Consider the following 19,630-nt stretch of genomic DNA (forward strand, 5'->3'; position numbering starts at 1 on the left):
CAATCACCCTAGTATACGAAAAAGAAGAAAAAAACAATCACCATAGAAATAAATCATATCTAACACTGATTACAAGACATACCCAGTGCATCTGCTTCATCTCATAAAGCTTGATAATTAACATATTGGCAAAAAATCTCTTCCTGGCACCATTCTTCACATCCAGACCAAACATAAAGGTATTACTTTTTTTCTTATTGGTAAATCATAGCATAAAATATTAAAATTCATTTAGCTGCTACAGGATTTAATAAACGACAGAAGATAGGATCCAAAACAAAAGACTTGTTTTGTTTCAAAAACAACAAAAAGCACAAGTCACTAACTCTTGAAATATGAAGAACATCATCAACCAAGAACAAAACCAGAATTGTCCCTCTAGGTGTTGGTGGCTCTTGTGTAAATTTGTTGACTGGCATGGGCAGATACCATCCTGATGGAACCCCTTGCCATTAGATCCTTTATTGCCCTTCTCGCCAGTGATCCATTGACCTAAAAAAAGGACAGAGATACAAGTCAGATTAGGATAATGTTTTGTGCAAAAAGGAAAAATCATTAAAAAATAGATGACATCACATTAGTAGATATATTGACATGAAGCATCTCAGAGAGGGATCAGGAAGATTCTAGCACCCAAAGATATGCACTAAGTGGCTTAACCAAAAATAACAAATGAAGAGCAGAACTCTAAACTTGTTTTGTCTAAGTTGCCTGTCATGTTGGAAAAAAATTGCATCTAGAAAGCCACAGCTTTAATGCTAATGCTATATAGAATATGAAGGAAATTCAAAATCAAAAAACTTTAGCTTGTTTACCATCTAGATCCATTGGGCATTAAAATACAGCATAGCAATAATCCTCATCTGCGTTTACATCTGCAGGTAAAATTTTGGTCTCTAGCTCGAAGCCTCAAGCTATATCACAATTTTGGAACCTGTAAGCTAGCTTTTTCAGAGTAGATACCCTTCTAGTCAATAAAGGGCGACTCACAGAAGTACGAAAGGCCATCAGCCAAGAACCTAGTGATTAGTTTGGATACATCACTTTTGTCTCAGCACTCGGCCACAAACCTACGTGTTGCAGATCTATATTAATCTATCCATTAATAAATTTAGGTCATCAGATTTCCAATTTGCCTCTTTCATTGAAATGCAAGAAAAGGAGATTTTGGAACATCTAAAATGTCATAGCAAAGGAAGAAAAACTACAAGAACAAGAAATTTACACACGCTAAGACAAGATTAGCATGAACAAACCTTAATCAACTGAAACTTAAATTGTTTTCAGTCCCCACCCCCACCCGCCCCCCAAAAATTAAAAAAAATTCCTGGTGCAGCCATGGTAAGTATGTTTTGCTATGTACGAAGCTTGCACCCAAAATTGCAGTCAGAGCAGCCAAGCCATTCATTTCGACATTAGGCGGTCAAATTCAGAGAAGGTAATTTCTAATAGATCTTATTGTTGTTAACAATAGATATGACATAAATAATTTAAAAATACTCTAAGTTCAAAATTTGCCCGACACATCTTACACTGACAGTGCATAGGTTGGGTTGTTCTTAAAGTTGTGACAATTTAAAGTTGCAGCATCTTAACATTTATCAGGTCCCAAGTCCACAAAATTCTAAAAGTGTGTTATTCAGAGTAGAATCGCTAACCGCTAAAGCTCAAGGTGGGGTTTCTGAGAAGAAGGACTATAAAGCAAAGAAATACAAGAGAAAATGAGAAAAGAAGAAAATGTATAATTGTTGATGTTGGCAATCTGTGTTGTCAAAGCTTGGGTTGAAGAATCCTGTAAATCAGGGGGTATGTACCAAGCTTAGTAACAGCACAATCAAAAGGTACTATTTTTAGCTTTTAATGTATAAAATAAAAATGTGGCATCAATCACAGACAAAAAGGCATGCTGCATTGCTAAAAGTAAAACACAATGATAAACAATTACCTGACCATGAAACTTTAAATTATATGAAATCGGGACTATTACAGAGGATGCATTTTACTGCTCAAGGAAACTAGATTGAGAAACAATCTTTAAATTTTTTTTCTCTTACCTACACTATTCAAACTCAAGAAAAAACACAACAAGCACGCATTGAAAGTATCCAGCTCAACACTGACATATTCCCTCTAGTTGATTAGTTCTTGCTGACGAGAGTGTAGATCAGTTTAGTTAGTGGTTGTGCAAAGGTTGTCAGTCCAGCAGTGCTAAACTAACATAAAATCAAAATGGCTGAGGCAAAGCTAAAATGGAAGTCAGAATGCTGAAATATGCTTCTAACCATCTACAAAATGATAATTCAAAACAGATGTTCAATGAAAAAAGATTTTAAAAAATAAGAAACTTATAAGAGCCTGGAATGATGTTCAAAGATAGGATACAAAGATTTCCTTGAAATGATCTTTGATCCATGATTGCTTTCAAAAATAGATGTTAGAAAAAATGTTATCTACTTCACAAAAAACTTTTGTACTCAGAAAAGAAAAGCAATGTAGCAATTTGTTCGAGGCCATCTTCAAAGAGAAAAAAATTGAGGGATGGAAAATTGCACAACTACCATCGCCAACTTTTATCTAAAGTATTCGCCATTCTAATTTGACAACTTTGTTGTGAAATTGGCTTATGCATTTCCTAAAATAACAAAAAATATGAAAACAAAATAAGGGGAATCAGAATGTAGCAATTTGTTGAGGCCATCTTCAAACAAGGAAATTGAGAGTCGCGGAGAATTGCAAACTATTATCTCCAACCTTCACCCAGAGTATATGCCACTTCAGTCAGGTGACTTTGCTCTGCAGAATATCTTATTAGTATTCTATGATTACAAAACGATTATAGAAAAGGAAACTAAGGTTTTCATATAAACATTAGTTTCAATTAATTTTTAGATATAAAATGTACTAAAACTCATTAACATAGTCAATCTATTTCAAAACTTAAGAAATTCTCAAACTACTTTACCTCCTACCATCTCTCCTCTTTCATCCTCTCCTAACCTCGCCTCCATTTTATTTTCAACCATGTACCTTATCTTAATTTCATTTACTTAACGAACTCACAGATGGGTGCTTCACCCTTTGCTTTCTTTGCCACCAAAAAAAGGGCATCCAGCAACAAGCCCATCTATCATAGACTCAAAAATACAAAGACAGCATTTTTCTAATTTCCTCATCAATGTATTCTACTTTGCGCAAACCTTAAAAAAGATAAAGCTAGGCTAAGAAAATCACGAATGGGTGCTTCGCCCTTCGCTTTCTTTAACGAACTCACAGTTGGGTGCTTCACCCTTCGCTTTCTTTGCTACAAAAAAAAGGGCATCCAGCAACAAGTCCATCTGTCATAGACTAAAAAATACAAAGACAACATTTTTCTGATTTCTTCATCAATGTTTTCTACTTTGCACAAACCTTGAAAAAGATAAGGCTAGACTAAGAAAATCCTAGCAGATATCAAATAGTTCCACCAAGAAATAAATCATGCAAACATGTATCAAAAGATAGCACCGTAAGCACTAAAAACAAGAGTTCGTAAATCCATAAAAAAGAAAGCAGATTAAAAGGGTCTAAGAATTTATGAAAAAAAGAAAAGCAACGGCAGATTAATCTCACAGAGATACTCATATATCACAATCGAATTCAGAAGATAAACGATAGATCGATAACAAAGTTGAGATCTTTTACCCTCAATCTGTCAGACAGCACAGAGGGAGTGATCATCTTGTACTTGGGAACCTCGGAGAGCATCTTATCATAGCCTGCCTGATCGAAGAGCACCGCGTTGTTCACCTTCTCCTTCTGCTTTCCCTTGCTCCACTTCTGCATTCCAAACCCTAATCACTTAGAAACAATCGAACATCAAAAACTCCCTAAACCCAAAATCTTAACCGTAAACTATATCGCATTACCTTCTTCTTCTGCTTCCCTCCGCCGGATTTGGCCGGCTTAGAAGACGGAGGAGGAGCCTTGTCCTTCTTCGGCGCCTGCCTCAGGAATCAAAGAAGATATCAGACACCAGAACATCGACTATGATGGAATCCAAGGGAGAGAAGGATGAGAGAAAAGGCGAGATCTTGTTACCATTCCGGAGGGGAAGTTGGGCTTCTACCGCTAAAGGTTTCAGCAAAGGTAGGAAGCAGCAGCGTCGAAGAGGGCCTTACCGATCCTTTTGAGAGTCGGATCGAAGAAATAGAGCCCTCCGCGAGATAGGGTTTCGCTGGCTTGGACTAACGTGCGCCAGGTCCGATTAAAAAATACTCGGGGAAGATCAGGACTGTTGGATCCGCGCTGGGTACTCCTACGGTCCGATTGTCCCCTCTTCGAGCGAAAGAAGGATTTCCTTCGCTTGAAGATTCGTGCAGGCGGATGAATTAAAAAGCCCGAACTGTGTTGAGGTCTGTGGGGGTGCAATCCAACGGCCGACATTGCTAGAAAAGATCAACCTTTTTTTGCGCTGAAGATACAACCCGAACCCGAGAAGGAAACCAACCCTAACCCAAGACTAGCGAGATCTATGGGAGTGCGATCCAACGATCGACATCATTAAAAAAGATCAACCATTTTTTCGTGCCAAAGATACAACCCGAACCCGAGAAGGAAACCAACCCTAACCCAAGACTAGCGAGATCCATGGGAGTGCGATCCAACGGTCGACATAGTTAAAAAAGATCAACCATTTTTTCATGCGAAGGATACAATCCAAACCCGAGAAGAAAACCAAACCTAGACCAAGACTAGCCCAAAAAAGGGCTGGGTCGTATGGCTGCCGTATTTAGCTTTTCTCTATTTGCTTGTGTGGTTATATTTCCTTTGCTGAGTTTGAAGCTTTTGTTAACAGAATACGAACTCGGTTCACATGCAAAGGCTAATTGGCACGATAATAGACTGCAAAACCTTCCAATATCATCTGAGAATCAAAATGAAAATCAAAATAATTGTTGTGCCCAACGAATCGATTTTGGTTAGAATCATTAACCGAATAAAGAAAATAATTCATGGAGCTAAATCCGACGACCACCCTCGAATCTTGTTGCTCTCAATTGTTGCACATGAGATAGCCAAGATTCCCATGGCATGGGGTTCAAGTGAACTCCCATGCTCAACAGCGCCCATCAGCATTTAGATGAGACCAGAACCAGACTGAGCCAGCTCTTTGTAGCTAACAAGCAACCATCTGGGAGAAAATTTTCTCTTGGCATCTGGATGGATGCTGCTTCTCAATAAATGGTGGATTCCTAGCAGGTTGCATACAGGATGACAATGCGATTCACAAAAAAGCTGTAGTGCCTACTGGCAGGCAGACCCCATCTTTTTTTCTTTTTTTCTTTTTGTTTTTGCTAAAACGAATGAATCACAAAAATCTAATACGAATACACCCCAAAGGGAGGGTGGCAAAGCTGCACCAACCAGCCACAGTATCTCAACAGAATGATCTATAACAAAAAAAACAACCCAATCCGCTGCTCTATATACCTCGTGGTAAATATGACTCTTCTTAAAGATGATACACTTCCTCGCCCACTGCCACATGTCCAAGAGCAAGTCGATAACTCCTAATGAATGTATGAGCTCAAATATATGATGTAAGGTACAAGCCTCACTTGATTCCTCCCAGCAATAGAAATGAGATCCTCTGGCAGACTAGGAACGAGGTTGGCTCCAATTGTACAAGTTAGCAAGTCACCTGCCCCCATCCTTTACATTTCGATCCCAAAGAAAGAGGATTTTCTGAATTATGGTGGAGGAGATTTTCTTTTTTAAATTACATTCTAGGCTGTTGGATTGTTTCGAAAATGAATATCAAGGACTCAAACTCAAGGCACATCCTTAAACAGATTTACCGATACAGCAGGAAAATCTCCCCTTTTTTCTGACTTCAAATATAGCAGGAAAAGCAATCCATCCCAGCAAGAATAAACGCGGAATGTTTTAAGGCTACACATATTTTAACTCGACATTCTTCAAGTCTTAGATCCAAAACCACGAGGACTCGGCCTTGATGATGCTGAATCTGCAAACTGCCTCCGCGACTCTGATCTCCTCTTCCTCCTTGCAGTACCAGGAGGTGCCTGATAGACATATATTACGTGTATACAGAAGTATAAGCAAATTCAGAATGTATTGATAATCAAGTATTAAACTTGAATTAAATGAGTAAAATATATCTTGGAGCATAGTTGGTTACATCTACATGTGAGTAGGCTAAGACATGATCCAACCAAGTCTTTGTAATGTAGAAGGTCATCAAGGAGCACACCCTCAATGAGGTATGAGATTTGCTCTACTATTGATGTCAAGTGTAGATAACTTTTTGGATACATTAATTAATGTCATTGTCCAAGGAAACTGCTAAGTACCAAGTAAAATGAAGATAAATAAATATGAATCCATGAGTCCAAGCAATAGGTCTATTTTTCGATAGAGATAGTGAACAAGAGTACCTTTTGTTCAGCTCTGAGTGACTCCTCCAGATTGCTTAAGGCAGGGATTGACCCCCCTTCCATGACGCCCATTAAATTCTTCATCCGGATGCGCATTTGGAAAAGTTGAGCAACAAGTTGGCTGACCTGAAACAGTGAAATGCTCTCTCACTCTCAACATCAACACTAAAATTTGTTGTAACGTTCCATGAAGAATACTCCAGTTACTTCTGCAGGAGGCAATCAAAACAGGGTGTATTGGAGCAACATCCTGAGCCCAGAAACATTAAGAGAAATAAACCTGTTGTTCTGTTTTTCCAGACTCCAAAGCAATTCTCTTCCTCCTAGCAGCTGATTCAGCTAACAGTTCTGGTTTTTCTCGTTCCTCTGCAAGTTAAATGACAATGAATTGACAGTAAAACATATGATAAGTTAAACGACACTTATCTTGGAGCAATTGGATATATGAGACCCTACAAGTGAAAAATGTATATTAACTATTTTTCTGTTGACGACCAACTTGTCCCTGATACAGTATTTTAAAGAAAACAATGGAGTCCTACAATTTTCCATAAGTTGCACCAAGATAACATCCCCCACCCTCCTTTTGTCTCTTTAAAGTAACAATAGTTCTCAGCACAATCTATCATACAGAAGTAAGTTTTCCAACTGAAATAGATAATGAATACGGTAAACTTCTAGAACACGGTTCTCAAATTCATATTAATGCTTCTAGATATACAGCAAGGAGCCATGAGTAAAGACCAGAAATAGAATATTGATGTGTGTATGAGATGCATATGCAGCATAAAAGAACCATAGGAAGTAAATAAATAAATAAAAAGTTAGAAGAACCACTTGTTTTAGGAATTAGAAATTGTCCTGAGGTATAACACATACCAGGGGTCATCACATTAATCATTGATTCCATAATTTTTAAGCTCTTGTCTGCTTCACGAATTTGAGCTGGAGTCACCTTTATCAGCATAAATGTCATAGTAAGCTACTGTGTTATTTTCTACAATCCAAACCAACACTGAGGTTATGTTATATGCTTCAGATTCACAATGGGATGGCCCATATCTTACAACCACCTCTCAAATTTACTTCCTTATTAAAAATTATTTTAGAGGAACAAAGAAAAGAAAGTTTAACACTTACCTTTCCCATACCTGGGATCATTCCAATTACACGGCTCATAGATCCCATTTGTGCAACGGCACGTGTTTGCTTAAGAAAGTCATTGAAGTCAAATTTTGCACTCATTATTTTCTTTTGTAATTCCTCGGCATCTTCTTGTTGCATCTACTTGAACAATTTAGGTCAAAACTCCTTAAAATAACATCATTTCACCAGGAAAAAAAAAAAGAAAAAGGAAGAGAAAGTAGAAACTTACAACTTCCTGGGCCTTCTCCACAAATGAAAGAACGTCTCCCATCCCTAATATGCGTCCTGCCATGCGATCAGGATAGAAAGGCTCAAGGTCTTCCAAGCGTTCCCCTCGACTTACAAGCTTGATTGGCTTTCCTGATACCTGCCATGGCCCAAAAATTATTGCTGTGTAAAGCAGGAAAAAAAAGGGTTCACATGGTGCATGCATGAAGTGTGAAATTGATATGATAAAGTAATTAGAGGCTTTTTCTGCTTATCTTCCATAAAAGTAACAAGATATAATTAGATAATAATTAGTACAATAAAAGCAGATTAAAATAATATTGTGCCATACAAATTGTTTGTCCTTCATTCTACACATAAACAATGAAACAAGTTTACATATTGTGCCATATTGTTCATACTTGGATTCTAAATCAAGGTTTTAATGGAGGTGTGTTATCATAGCATGGTTGCATACACAAGTTTACACCTGTTCCATTAATCCACCAAGCTATTAATACAAATTCTAATATTCAACCATTCAAAAAATGCACATGATTTCCAATAATCTTATTACGTTAAGAAACTACCAAGTTAAGCAAGTTTTGGAACACTTGAAATGATAGTTGGACCCTGAGTCCTCAATCTAAGAGTTCATAGACTGGAATCTATCTCAAGTGAAATTATGAATGTACTGGCAAAAAATGACAGGGAACAATCAGCAGATATAGAAATGCAAATATGGAATTATATATGACTCAAAAGATTCAGGAACTAGCATTTTATAAAGATAAATATAAGAGGCACTGGCCATGGCTTATTTAATATAAGTTGGAGCATCAATGCAGAATCATCACCACCCTAAGACTGCATGAAGAAAAGTTTTCTTCGTGTACACAATCATATCCAAAAAAGAAAACATGATATCTGCTGAGATATTGAGAAGATAAAAACCTCTTTAACACTCAAAGCCGCTCCACCTCTAGAGTCACCATCCAACTTTGTCAGTATAGCACCAGTAATACCAATCTCAATATTGAATGTTGTGACCAAGGCTGAGATGGAAAATAAGAAAGCAAAAAAAGAAGAAGAGTAAGATGGAAGGTAAAGAAGATAAAGCAATTGAAGGAGAAATCTTAGCAAAGAAAAACAAAACAAGTTAACAACTACCAAAGCAACCCATTCGTAGCAGACCATAGATATAATGCAACTTCTTGCCAAAGAATTACTTGCAAGTTGCTGCGGTCTATGCCTTTCATGCAGCATAAAAATGGACATAAAGAACTTGACAAAGTATCAGGTTACAGGAAGCAAAATTTCAAATCCCACAGAAGAAACAACACTAAGCAATTAACCTAGATTTTTAACATATTGGAAATTAATCCATCAAAGCAAAGTAAAATAAATCTTGAATACCTGCAGCTTCTTGGCCAGTCATTGCATCCACCACAAGCAAAACTTCTACAGGATTCACTGCCTGCTTTACTTCCTTTAATTCATCCATCATTGTTTTATCTATCTGATTCAAGAGAAAATCAGCTAAGATCAATCAATAATGCTTGATTATGAAGTTGATACAGTAAAAATAGCCTAAAATAAGATAAACTATGGCTTAAAAATATTGATGGAAAACATCAAATCACAGAAGTGCAAGGGATTCGCCAAAAAAAAAGAAAGAAACAATATATCTATTTCCAGTTCCATCATTAAATATACCTGCATTTACAACCCTTGATCCAATGCAATAACTAAGATCAACAACCATATCCCTGAGGATGATAGCATCAAAATCTTTTCATGTAAATAGATTGTGTAAATCTTATTTCTGATGGCACACTGCAGGGGTCGGGACCCTGATCTCAAAGATATGACAGGCACCTGTTGAGTTTTGAGGGGAAACTAAGCAGCTTCTGGTTAAGTGACAAAAACAGGACAACTCAAAAAGTAATTCAAAGATGAAGAATCATGGCCTCTAGCTTCTATGCTACAGAGCAGCATTCATCCAATAGCTTGCTACATAGAATTAAAGTTGTAATATCACCAAGATATAATATTGCAACTTGTCAAATAATTGTCTTTTAATATGGCCAAACTACAATGTTGTTCTACATATTTCAATATGCCAAAGATATAATATTGCAGCTTGTTAAATGTTGTCTTTTAATTGTCTTTTAACCAATTGCGGAACCAGAACTCTAAAAAAAGTCTGTTCTTCTAGTTCAGCAATATCATTCTAAATTTTACTTATCAACAATCATATAGGAAAATCCATGGCTGAATTGAGCATGTTGGTGTTCCTAGTCAAAATAATCCACCCATGTAGTTGCATTAGAAAAATAAAAGTAAAAAAAAAGACACATATGAAGGGTATCAAGGAACCTGCAATCTTCCAGCGGTATCCACTATAACCACATCAATGGTCTTCTTTTTAGCCTTCTCAAGACCATGCTTAGCTATTTGTGAAGGCTTTATATCAGTACCTTCAGTATAAACAGGTACCCCCACCTGTGACAAGCTTATTATTTAGCATAAGGATAAACAAGGTGAACTAAAAGAATGTTATCATGTTGAATGCCACAATAAAGAAATAATTGAAATAAGAATCTTAATTATGTATATTCCAAGATGCTTATTTGAAAATAGATGCAGCAAACATGGAAAGAAGTTCCACAGATGAATGCCTTGTGCATGATCAAACTTGCTCAAGTTGGCATGTTAATAACTAAAGTGTAACAGGACATCACAAATGATATGTTTATTACAAATCAGATGTAGAACACATTGAAAGTACCTGCTCACTCAAAATTACAAGTTGGTCAATAGCTGCAGGCCTGTACACATCTGCAGCAACCAGCAGGCAACTTTTCCCCTGTAACCTGTGTCATGTCTATTAGTATTGATAGTTTACAAAGAATTCCTCTTCTCATAAATAGGCAGTAAAATGAAAGTGAGTTGAACTGCACCAGTTTCTTAAGGTAGAAGGCAAGCTTTGCGCAAACAGTAGTCTTTCCAACACCTTGTAGGCCTGCTAGCAATATCACTGTGGGACCAGACTTTGCAAATACCAAATCAGAAACTTCACCACCCATCAGTTGCACAAGCTCATCGCGTACAATCTGCAATTTGGAGTTACGTGAAATTGCTGTCCTTACACAGGTTTTTCCTAACAAGATTAGCATTTGAATACTAAATAATTTCTTTCTCTGGTAAGGAGTAAAAGGATTATGTAAACATTTAAATTTAAAATGGAAAAAAAAAAATTGAAAGACTGATGCTTAGAAAGAAAGCACTTCCAAAGGGTGGAAAACAAGGAGTTAGATATATGTATACCCTCTTTCCAAGCAAAGTAGATGACATATTTTGTTCCTACTAGTAGCAGTAAATGGCATGCTCCTATGTAGTGGTGATTTTATCTTACTGAAGATAAAATAGTTTTATATCTTTCTTGTGATTATTCAGCACTTTCTCGGAGGCATTTTCAGCTAGAAAATTCCTTCTCTGAGATACGCACCTGAGCTTACCCTGACTTATGAAAGTAAGCATGCGACATGTAAGAAATTGCAGATTTTATTCAGAAAACATCATGTACAAACAGCAGGACTGCATATATTTCATTATTTGTATTGAACCAAAAGTTTTCCAATGTTTACACCAGCCCACAACCAAAAAAAGGACATCTAAAAAACATAACCTAATTTATCGCATCTGGGTTCCTGATTTCTGAGCCTACTTAACCATCAATGCAAGACACGTCCATATTTCGCTGGTCTGGTGCTCTTTACAAACTCTTTGAAACCACCACCACTGACTGTTCCATTAAGACCTCTATATTTTTCACCCGGGCTGCTGCCATTCCAATGTCTGGGGAGGGTCAGTTGTACTTCCTAGATTTACTAGACTCTGATAAATGCAGCTATTGAGGTTCCTCCAACATAATCATTTCGCATTCTGCATTCCCAGATTTACCAAAACCCACTTTAGGATCCTAACCTACTAAGCCCACTCTATGTTCATAAAACCATCTTTCTTGTCAAGGTTTTGATCCGGACAGCATTGGTAAGTTTCTCACAATTTTTTGCTCAAGGAGAAGTTTGTTTTGCAACTCTAAAAGATGTGCTGGTTGATTGTTAAGCAAGTGTTGCACACAACCCAAAACATATCCTGTCTTACTGTTTTCCAATATGGGCTGTATCAATATTCTTCTTTGTTATCATCCATCAACTAAAAGTGACCTATCTATAATTCAAACAGAATGTACTAAAGGTTTCAAAATTAGAGCTCCTATGCACATTCCATGTTTCTTTTCATCAAGCCTAGTTGCCAAAATTCCCACATGATGAGTTTAAATTTTGATTTCACATTGCCAAGAATCTTAAGCTGCTGGGGCCTTGAAATTGAGGAGGAAAAAGATCATGAAGATTATTGGTAATTGGATTGGTTTATCTTGAACATAGCCCACATTGGTTCCTAAACCAACCCAAACTGAGTCAATCAACAAAGTCTCATGCCCATTATTAATTGGCTATGGATAAATAATGCCCAACAGTCAACCAACTACCTTCACTAATTGTTGATCTGGTCGCACCCCTCGAATTAAGCCAACACCAACAGCTTGTTCACCGACAGACTGCACAAACCTTCTCACAACCGGCAAGCTTACCTGCACAAAAGGGAAAATTCAGGGTTTAAAGATGATGTTAGAAGACAGATACAATTCACTGACATATATCAAATCTCTGAAGCTTAACAATCAACTCACATCTGCTTCCAAAAGGGCCCTCCTAATATCTCGCATCGGTTCAGCGATATTCTCCTTCGTAAGAACATCTGAAGCATAATAAAAGTGCCCGGAAGGAGGCATTCCTCTTAAATTCTATAAGGCATGTATATAATAACATGTGCTTTTGAAATCATTATATACCAAAGACAACGGCATAAAGATTGTTGGTATGGTCATTATTCTTTTCCTTTCCGATAGTAATTTAACAAACAGTTCACAACTGAAATGAAGAATCACTATCGGAAAAAATAAAGTGAAAATTAGGATTTTGATAAGCTTAAGAGAAGTTGCAAGTATTGCAAAGCATTAAAGGAATGCAAACTCAAACAAAATGATGAACAAAAGTATGGAATTTAAAGCAAAAGAGCAACAGTAGGGAGAAAATAGCAGACGAGGAGCAGACCTACTCCCCGGAGTTTGTTCCATGCCGATTCGAGGCCACTCGTCAATTGTCCAAACATCTCAGCCCTCACTATGAAACTGCTTTGTCTGCTTACATTTCGAGAGCTGGAATTAACCCAACCCGCCACGTCCCTCTGAGACCAAGTACAATGAGAAGCTTTGCAATGAGAAGTAATTCGACGGACAAACGAAAGACAGAAACTTTCCGCTGGAATCGAAGGCGGACGAGCTTACAGTGAAGGGATTCCTGGGCGAAGATCCCAGGGACAGGGTCGAGCCGGTCCACGAAGAAGCCGAGTTGGCGGGAAGCCTCGGCCTTCCCGCGCCCCTGGAGATGCGGAGGGCGATGCGGAGAGGGAGGGAAGGCGCGGACGGAGAGAGATGGCGGGAAGAAACGGCCGAGAAGGAGATGGTTTCCATGTCGAGAGGGAAGGATGAAAGGAAGTGCAGAAGAAAGGATAGGATAATGGAGAACAAGAACCCTTCTTGACTCTTTATTCCCCCATTCTTACATGCAGTCACCGCGGAACCGGTTAACATTCCATTGTCCCGCAGACGTAAATTTATCGAAAGCGTCCTACTCGGACCAATCACTATTTTTTAAGACCTGCAATCCGGTTTTTTTTTTTTTTCCACACTAAAGCGGATGGATCGCACAGATGCTCCCAAAGTCCCAATAAAACAAAAAAAAAATAAAATACTGCAAAGTGCAAGGGACAACCCCCATCATTAACGTACTACCAGAATGACTAATTATTTAAACAGTCATCCAATTCACAATCTCGTTATCTTCATAAAATATATGCTTAGACTGAAATCTCCTCTATCCTTTATTATTGTCTAGATATCTCAAAATAAAAAATGGATGCAACCATAATCCGTAGGATCTTCAGATCCAATTGATGACTAGTCGAATCCTCTCTAGAACGATGAAACTGGACAGTAAAATACATCGAGCATGATGAAGACCTACTTAAGTAGCCCGCAACTCCATATTCAGAATCCATACATTGAAAAGTTGGCTGCTTCTGTAGCCACAATCCTACAAATGATTTCAAATAACAAAATCTGCACCAGCCCGCGTGCCTCTTTCCAAAACAGGCCCGTCTGAATTGATTTGAGACTCGGGGGTGGGGCTCCCACTTTGGTGGCTTATTTGACCCCGACTCCCCTCTCTCTGTCGCCTCTCCTCCCAACGCCTCCGGACATCCCCCTTCTCGCCGGCGGCCACGGAAGCTCTCCAGGAGTCCATAGGCCGACGGACGGTGGAGATCCCTTCTCCGCCTCCTCGGTGGCCTCCCATTCTTCCCTCTCACGAACCCTAGGTTCGCAGAAAGGAGGCAGAGCAACAATGCAGGAGCTGAGAGAAGGAAGGACGCGGACGCCGCTCTCCAGTTCTCTTGCTCTTAATCCATCTTCCATAACGCCGACACTGCGGAAATGTATCACCTTTAGCCTTTTTTTTCCTCTCGCTATGATCCAACTGTGTTCTTTGATCGTAATTTTTGTTGTCTAGTCCAAATTGTAATCTTGATTTAGATCTTGTCCGGAGGTCTATGGCATGTTCAGATGGAAGCCTCCGGAATGTCGTAATAGGTTAGCAGATTCTTCATTGAATTAGTTTTGCCTGTCATTCCTGTTTTGTGCACTACGTGAGTGATGGAATGTTAATGAAGAACAAGAGAAGCATTGCAGAAGTCTAATTGTGTTTAGATTGGAAGTTAAAGATCTTTCTGTAATTGAAAGCAAGTCTGGTGGGCCGGGTACTGGATTTTTCATTTGAATTGAGAAGTCAGTGGGACGTTACTTGTGAGGAAGTAATGGGCACAGGAGTAGCGCCTTATTCTTTTGTTATTTGCAGGAAATCTTTGTGCTTCTGCGAACCTGCACTAGGGGTTGGACATTGTTCTTGCTGATTGGTTTTCTGATTCGAAATTCAGTTTCAGCATGTAAACTTCTGGATACATGATATCAAAAGAACTCATGAAGTATCTCTTGCCACCTTATTGACAAGAATATTTATCTTACCAATGATGGTGTATAATTCTCTAATAGATGTGCAGAAGGTTTGTGGGCTTGTCTTATCTGCACATGGATTCTCATATTTTGGTTTGTTTCTTTGCCTTGCGGTAGAATCTTTCATGCTCATCATTCTGTTTAGGGAAATCATGATTACATGACATGATTATCCTATGTCATGAATGAACAAGTTCAATCACTAACTCAAGGTGAGAAATATACTCATAATATAATCAGCATGCAGTGTTTACGTTTTAATATGCAAAGGCCCTTTGAGGCATAGCTGTAAGAATTTCCGAGCTTTGTCATGACCATATATAACGGGGCCCTTCTTGAGCTACACTTAATGTCTACTTCCTGCATCACTTTGTGATTTCACTGTATTTGCTTCCCAGCATCTCATTACAGTACATGTTATTGACAATGTTGAATCATAGTTCTGCTTCTTTCCATAATAGAGTATTCAGTGTACGGCTGACTGTTTCAGTTGAAGTGGTGCTATGGAACTGCAGTTAAGCATAATTCATCAATTCCATTAATTTCTTCTGGAGAGATCTCACACTATCTGTCTTATAGTGAACTAGGTAGGATGCATTAGTGATACTTCTAAGAACAAAAGTTTGACTTTTATTTTAATTCTTGAGGTTACATTTCACAGTTAGATATGATGTGGCTGAGGTTCGCAGCATAACACCCATTTGAAGCATATTTATGAAAGAACTGATGATGCCTGGATCTTGCAGATTTAAATGTGATAATGTTCATGCCAGAGCAAAGTGCTGAACATGCAGAAAGGATCAAAATGCTTGTTTACAATTATTAAAACATTCGTCAATATTTATTTCTTTTTCTTTTTTTTAAGAAAAGATGGGGAAGTCCCATAACTTTATTTCAAAGAGAAAGTGAAGTGGAAAGAATGGACAAATTCAATTACTAATTCAGGAAAAGAAACATCCTCATAATATAATCACTGTGCTGTGTTTAAGATTTAACATGAGGAAACCATTAAATTATTTGATTTGTCTCCTATTAGATCTGTATTTTGATAACCATAGTTGAAAAATGTGTATGTGCCCTATGTCAATGTTTTTATAGAAATTTTGGAATGTGCTGAGTAGACCAATTTGTTGCTGGTGTCCTATATTAGGTTTAGAAGTTATAGTAGTAGAAAAAATAAAAGGTTGTGCATGCTATGATTCTGCCTATTATCTTAGGATGCAAGCTGTTTTATGGGAAAAGCTTTTGCTATGAATTTTACAGATATTGGGCGTAAGTCATTATGTAGATTTCACTTTGGATATACTACAACAAATAAACTGTTAGGGGGATCCCATCTTCTAGTTGCTGTTCGTATATACATGCGGACATCATATTATTTGTTTTATGCCAAAAATCAGGTTTCTGCTACTTTATTCACCAGCATTGTAGTTGGTACATCAATTCATGAATCAAAAAAATGCTGGTTGAACAAATGTTACTTAGAAATTAGGATTGCAATAGTTGTTAAGATAGTACATGTGCCATGTATGCATTGCATATGTTTCTGCACTTTGCCTAACTAATAGAATTATTAAAGAAATACCTTCCTTGTGTCTCCTTAATCTCTTAAGTTTTCTGCTTCCTTTCCCTGGCAACAATTTGCTGGGATCCGTTGTTTCCAGAGGCTGTGCAGGCAATGGTTATTCAGGATGCTTGCATCCCACTGCCATTGGATCTGAGCCACAAGATGAAGCACTTGACTCTTGTAAAGATTGAAAATGAGTAATGCAAGGCCATGAACGGTTTAACTTGGTAACTGTGCCACTTTTTAATTTGATACTTTTGAGATATTTGTTAGCCTTGTTTGGTAGCTGTATAGCTGGTAAATCTGGTTGATGCATCTTTTGTGTCCTTGTCTTTTCTTTGGCCTTGCTGTTAACCCACTGCATTTTTGATGATGCAGGTCCCTGTTCTAGCTTTGAACTGGACTGGAGAAGAGGTCAAAACAGAACATGGTGATAGCTGATAACAAATTATGGCAATTCTTGCAGGTACACTTTATGTCTTTACCATTATATTTTGCACTTAATGCGCATGCTTTTCTTTTTCCATGACTCGCAATCAATTTATTATATAATCTTTGGTGTGTGATACTGGTTATATGGAAAAAAGCACCAACTGGAGAAATAGTGGTGCTTGCAAATGATGGAGACACTTTGATTGCAGAGTTCAACCTGGGTAATATCAAGCGCCGGAGGCACAGTTAGGGGCGTTCCTGATAGTTGCCTAGAATTATACTTGGTGCTTTCACATTGTATGGGAGTGAATTTTCAGCAGGAGCTTGAAATGTTCTGATATGGCAATCTAGCATGCAGCTTTTTTCAAAGACTAATACATTACCTTGAAGTACTTGTCCTAGTCTCCAAGGCATTGACAAAATTCACAATTTTTCTATATTTAGCCTTCCAAAATTTTGCAAGTACTAAGTCAAACACATCAGGAAAAAGCATCAAGATCACGATCACCAACCTGGAAAGCTTTGAATAATCTTACTAGGTGCCCCGTAACTGATGTTCACCTGACTTTCATTTGCTTTTTCTCTGTTCTTTTTTTTTCTTATTTGGTTCTTTCTGGTGAGGACGTCGGCATTCTTGTGAGTTTCATGTGACAAGAGTTAAAGAGTGCCTGCCACCATGGGTGGTAGTGGACCGAGTATCTTGAGAGCTTGAAAGTTGGAAGGGGTCCTTTTTATCAAGGGAGGATTTGCTTGGTCTAAATTAATGGGTGTGAAATTTCTGTCCACAGATTTCTGATCCTGAAGGCTTTTGGATGAGGGCATTTACCCACCATGGAATCCTAATCATGTGATAGTGGTTGTGCAGCATGCAGAACTCTTTTCGTTGCAACATGTTGTTTTCAATTCGTACCCAACCTGGCCCTATCAGCAATTAGAAATATCTCTGACTTCAATATCCTTAAGAAATTTTCTAGTGGATGCCTGTAATTTTGTTTTCAACCTATGAACTCTGTATGGGCACATATTTCCAAGGCTTGTCACAACCTAAGCATGAACTTGTTAAGCATCCCAACCTCTTCTGTTACTTACTACGAGGAAAGCAAGTTCCTTGCCTTTTTATCGTTTTATTTCATATGATTGGTGCATCAGCCATAGGAAGCAAATAAACATGGTTTCTGCTGCATCAGTCAGGCTAATTGAACAAGTGTCTCAATGTTAAGAGTACCCAACCATATTGGCAAGGATGAAGACTGTGATCAGAAGCTGTGACTCTCCACTCAAAAAAAGATGCAAGCTCTGTCAAATGATGGAAGGTTGTATCAACATTAAAAAGTCCTTAATTTATTCTTCTTTATATTAGATAGAGATTAATACCTGCTTCGACACCAGTTAGATTTTCAAGGGTACTTCAAGCTGGGAGGTTAGAGAAAGCATTCATACTGCCATTTGCTCTTCCAGAATTGAGCCCACTGAAGAAAAATTATCTCAATCATTGTGAAACATATCATCACATATTAATAACATATTTGTATATGCATTGTTTTATTCAGAAAAGGCTTATAAAACTAAGCATGGGCTAGCATTAGATAGCTTTCGGCAGTGATGTATAGGATACTGTAATTTTTCCTCCTGTAAAGTTTGCACACGACTGACAGAGAATCTCTCATACCAATTTTGACAATGCGAACCTGAGGCTTAGCATGTCTCTTAAACCTGAAGCTATAATTTATTCACCATCACTGTGCTTAAGAACATAAAAGAGTAGAAATCCTTATTTCTCATGATTATTTTCTCTCAGTTATCTTTTTTTGCCATAACCTTTGTGCTTTGTTTCTTTCTTTTTCCTCTGCCTTTTCTTTCAGACGGCCTCAAGAAACTCCCAACAGATGGCATGGAGCCAATCTACACGGATTGCCAAGTGCTTTGCCCTTGATCAGCTACTTCTTCTTCTTCTTCTTGTCCTCCTCCTCCATCATCCTGCTCTTCTTCTTCATCATCTTGTTCTTCTTCTCCTTCTGAAATGGGTTCATCTGGGTGGACTATGTGCAGCTTGAGCCGCCCGTCTTCCCGCGAGGCTTGCAAGAACTCGTAAGTGGGGATCCTGATCTCTCTCAGAACGAACCTCCCGTCCTCCCTATAAGATTTGAAGGAGATCCATGGCTTGCCGCTTTTCCCGATGGACGATATCGGCGGCGGGAACCCGCCGCCGCTCCTCGATCGCACCTCCGACAAACTTCTCGAGTAACCACCTTGCGCGCGCCTCTCTGTGTCCTCCTCTTTCTCGAGATCACCGCAATCATCGCCACCTTCCTTCATCAAGTCGTCGACATCATCCGAGCTCTCGGAGCCCAGCCCTTCAGTGCATAGCTGCAGGGACTCGGAATTCTTCGCAGAGAAGACTCCGTTGCTCTTGGGTTGGCATCCGTAGCCATTCCTGCCACTCTTCTCATGATCGGAGGGTGGATTCTCGGGCGGTGCAGGCTTCTCTTGGAAGTGAAGCTCGCCAAAGATCTCGGTGAAGGACGAGTTGTCCGCTGGTTTCTTGGGCTTGATTTGGTTCCATGAGGACAGAGAATCAAACAGCGTCAGGTTGTCGGGCAGCGGTTTCTCAAACAATGAGCTCAAGCTACCCAAGGTAGCCAT

At 38.6% G+C, this 19,630-nt stretch overlaps 3 protein-coding genes, 1 long non-coding RNA gene and 2 other non-coding genes across 6 annotated transcripts; 1 reads left to right on the forward strand and 5 right to left on the reverse strand.

Annotated features, from left to right (window-relative positions):
- Positions 1–169: 169 nt before the first annotated feature.
- LOC120112119 (40S ribosomal protein S25-like) lies at positions 170–4,223 on the reverse strand. The gene is made up of 4 exons (XM_039130761.1): positions 4,078–4,223; positions 3,906–3,980; positions 3,682–3,816; positions 170–492 (listed from the first exon to the last, which is right to left on the reverse strand). The coding sequence occupies exons 1-4, from the start codon at positions 4,078–4,080 to the stop codon at positions 379–381; spliced, it is 327 nt and encodes a 108-aa protein (XP_038986689.1). The 5' UTR covers positions 4,081–4,223; the 3' UTR covers positions 170–378.
- LOC120112289 lies at positions 2,490–2,611 on the reverse strand. The gene has a single exon (XR_005513761.1). It is a non-coding gene; the product is annotated as a small nucleolar RNA snoR86 (small nucleolar RNA).
- Positions 2,675–2,794, reverse strand: LOC120112288. The gene has a single exon (XR_005513760.1). It is a non-coding gene; the product is annotated as a small nucleolar RNA snoR86 (small nucleolar RNA).
- A 1,497-nt stretch (positions 4,224–5,720) lies between the features above and the next one.
- On the reverse strand, positions 5,721–13,454 carry LOC120112117 (signal recognition particle 54 kDa protein, chloroplastic-like). The gene is made up of 15 exons (XM_039130759.1): positions 13,207–13,454; positions 12,974–13,106; positions 12,550–12,617; positions 12,349–12,450; positions 10,754–10,906; positions 10,582–10,659; positions 10,170–10,295; positions 9,207–9,309; positions 8,745–8,845; positions 7,813–7,950; positions 7,578–7,721; positions 7,317–7,392; positions 6,718–6,803; positions 6,438–6,563; positions 5,721–6,065 (listed from the first exon to the last, which is right to left on the reverse strand). Exons 1-15 carry the CDS (start codon positions 13,390–13,392, stop codon positions 5,958–5,960), a joined length of 1,728 nt encoding a protein of 575 aa, XP_038986687.1. The 5' UTR covers positions 13,393–13,454; the 3' UTR covers positions 5,721–5,957.
- Positions 13,455–14,019: 565 nt separating this feature from the next.
- On the forward strand, positions 14,020–17,424 carry LOC103703098. The gene is made up of 3 exons (XR_603402.4): positions 14,020–14,414; positions 16,934–17,021; positions 17,197–17,424. It is a non-coding gene; the product is annotated as an uncharacterized LOC103703098 (long non-coding RNA).
- A 971-nt stretch (positions 17,425–18,395) lies between these two features.
- On the reverse strand, positions 18,396–19,630 carry LOC120112217. Its single transcript, XM_039131079.1, has 2 exons — positions 19,110–19,630; positions 18,396–18,456 (listed from the first exon to the last, which is right to left on the reverse strand). Exons 1-2 carry the CDS (start codon positions 19,628–19,630, stop codon positions 18,396–18,398), a joined length of 582 nt encoding a protein of 193 aa, XP_038987007.1.

The sequence above is a fragment of the Phoenix dactylifera genome, chromosome 10 (genome assembly GCF_009389715.1).
Source record: "Phoenix dactylifera cultivar Barhee BC4 chromosome 10, palm_55x_up_171113_PBpolish2nd_filt_p, whole genome shotgun sequence".
In the NCBI taxonomy this organism is placed as follows: Eukaryota; Viridiplantae; Streptophyta; class Magnoliopsida; order Arecales; family Arecaceae; genus Phoenix; species Phoenix dactylifera.

What these genes read in the sequence shown, in the direction of transcription:
- LOC120112119 (XM_039130761.1), bottom strand. An exon ending in GAGGGAAGCAGAAGAAGAAG is followed by an intron (nt 3,817 to 3,905) that starts GTAATGCGATAT and finishes TTTGGAATGCAG; the next exon opens with AAGTGGAGCAAGGGAAAGCA. An exon ending in TGCTGTCTGACAGATTGAGG is followed by an intron (nt 493 to 3,681) that starts GTAAAAGATCTC and finishes TCCTTTTTTTAG; the next exon opens with GTCAATGGATCACTGGCGAG.
- LOC120112117 (XM_039130759.1), bottom strand. Translation starts at nt 13,392, where the DNA reads ATGGAAACCATCTCCTTCTCGGCCGTTTCTTCCCGCCATCTCTCTCCG. An exon ending in TTGTAATTTTGAGTGAGCAG is followed by an intron (nt 10,296 to 10,581) that starts GTACTTTCAATG and finishes AGCTTGTCACAG; the next exon opens with GTGGGGGTACCTGTTTATAC. An exon ending in CTGGAAAAACAGAACAACAG is followed by an intron (nt 6,564 to 6,717) that starts GTTTATTTCTCT and finishes TCACTGTTTCAG; the next exon opens with GTCAGCCAACTTGTTGCTCA.
- LOC120112217 (XM_039131079.1), bottom strand. Translation starts at nt 19,630, where the DNA reads ATGGCTACCTTGGGTAGCTTGAGCTCATTGTTTGAGAAACCGCTGCCC. An exon ending in TCTTATAGGGAGGACGGGAG is followed by an intron (nt 18,457 to 19,109) that starts GTTCGTTCTGAG and finishes ATTTTTCTTCAG; the next exon opens with TGGGCTCAATTCTGGAAGAG.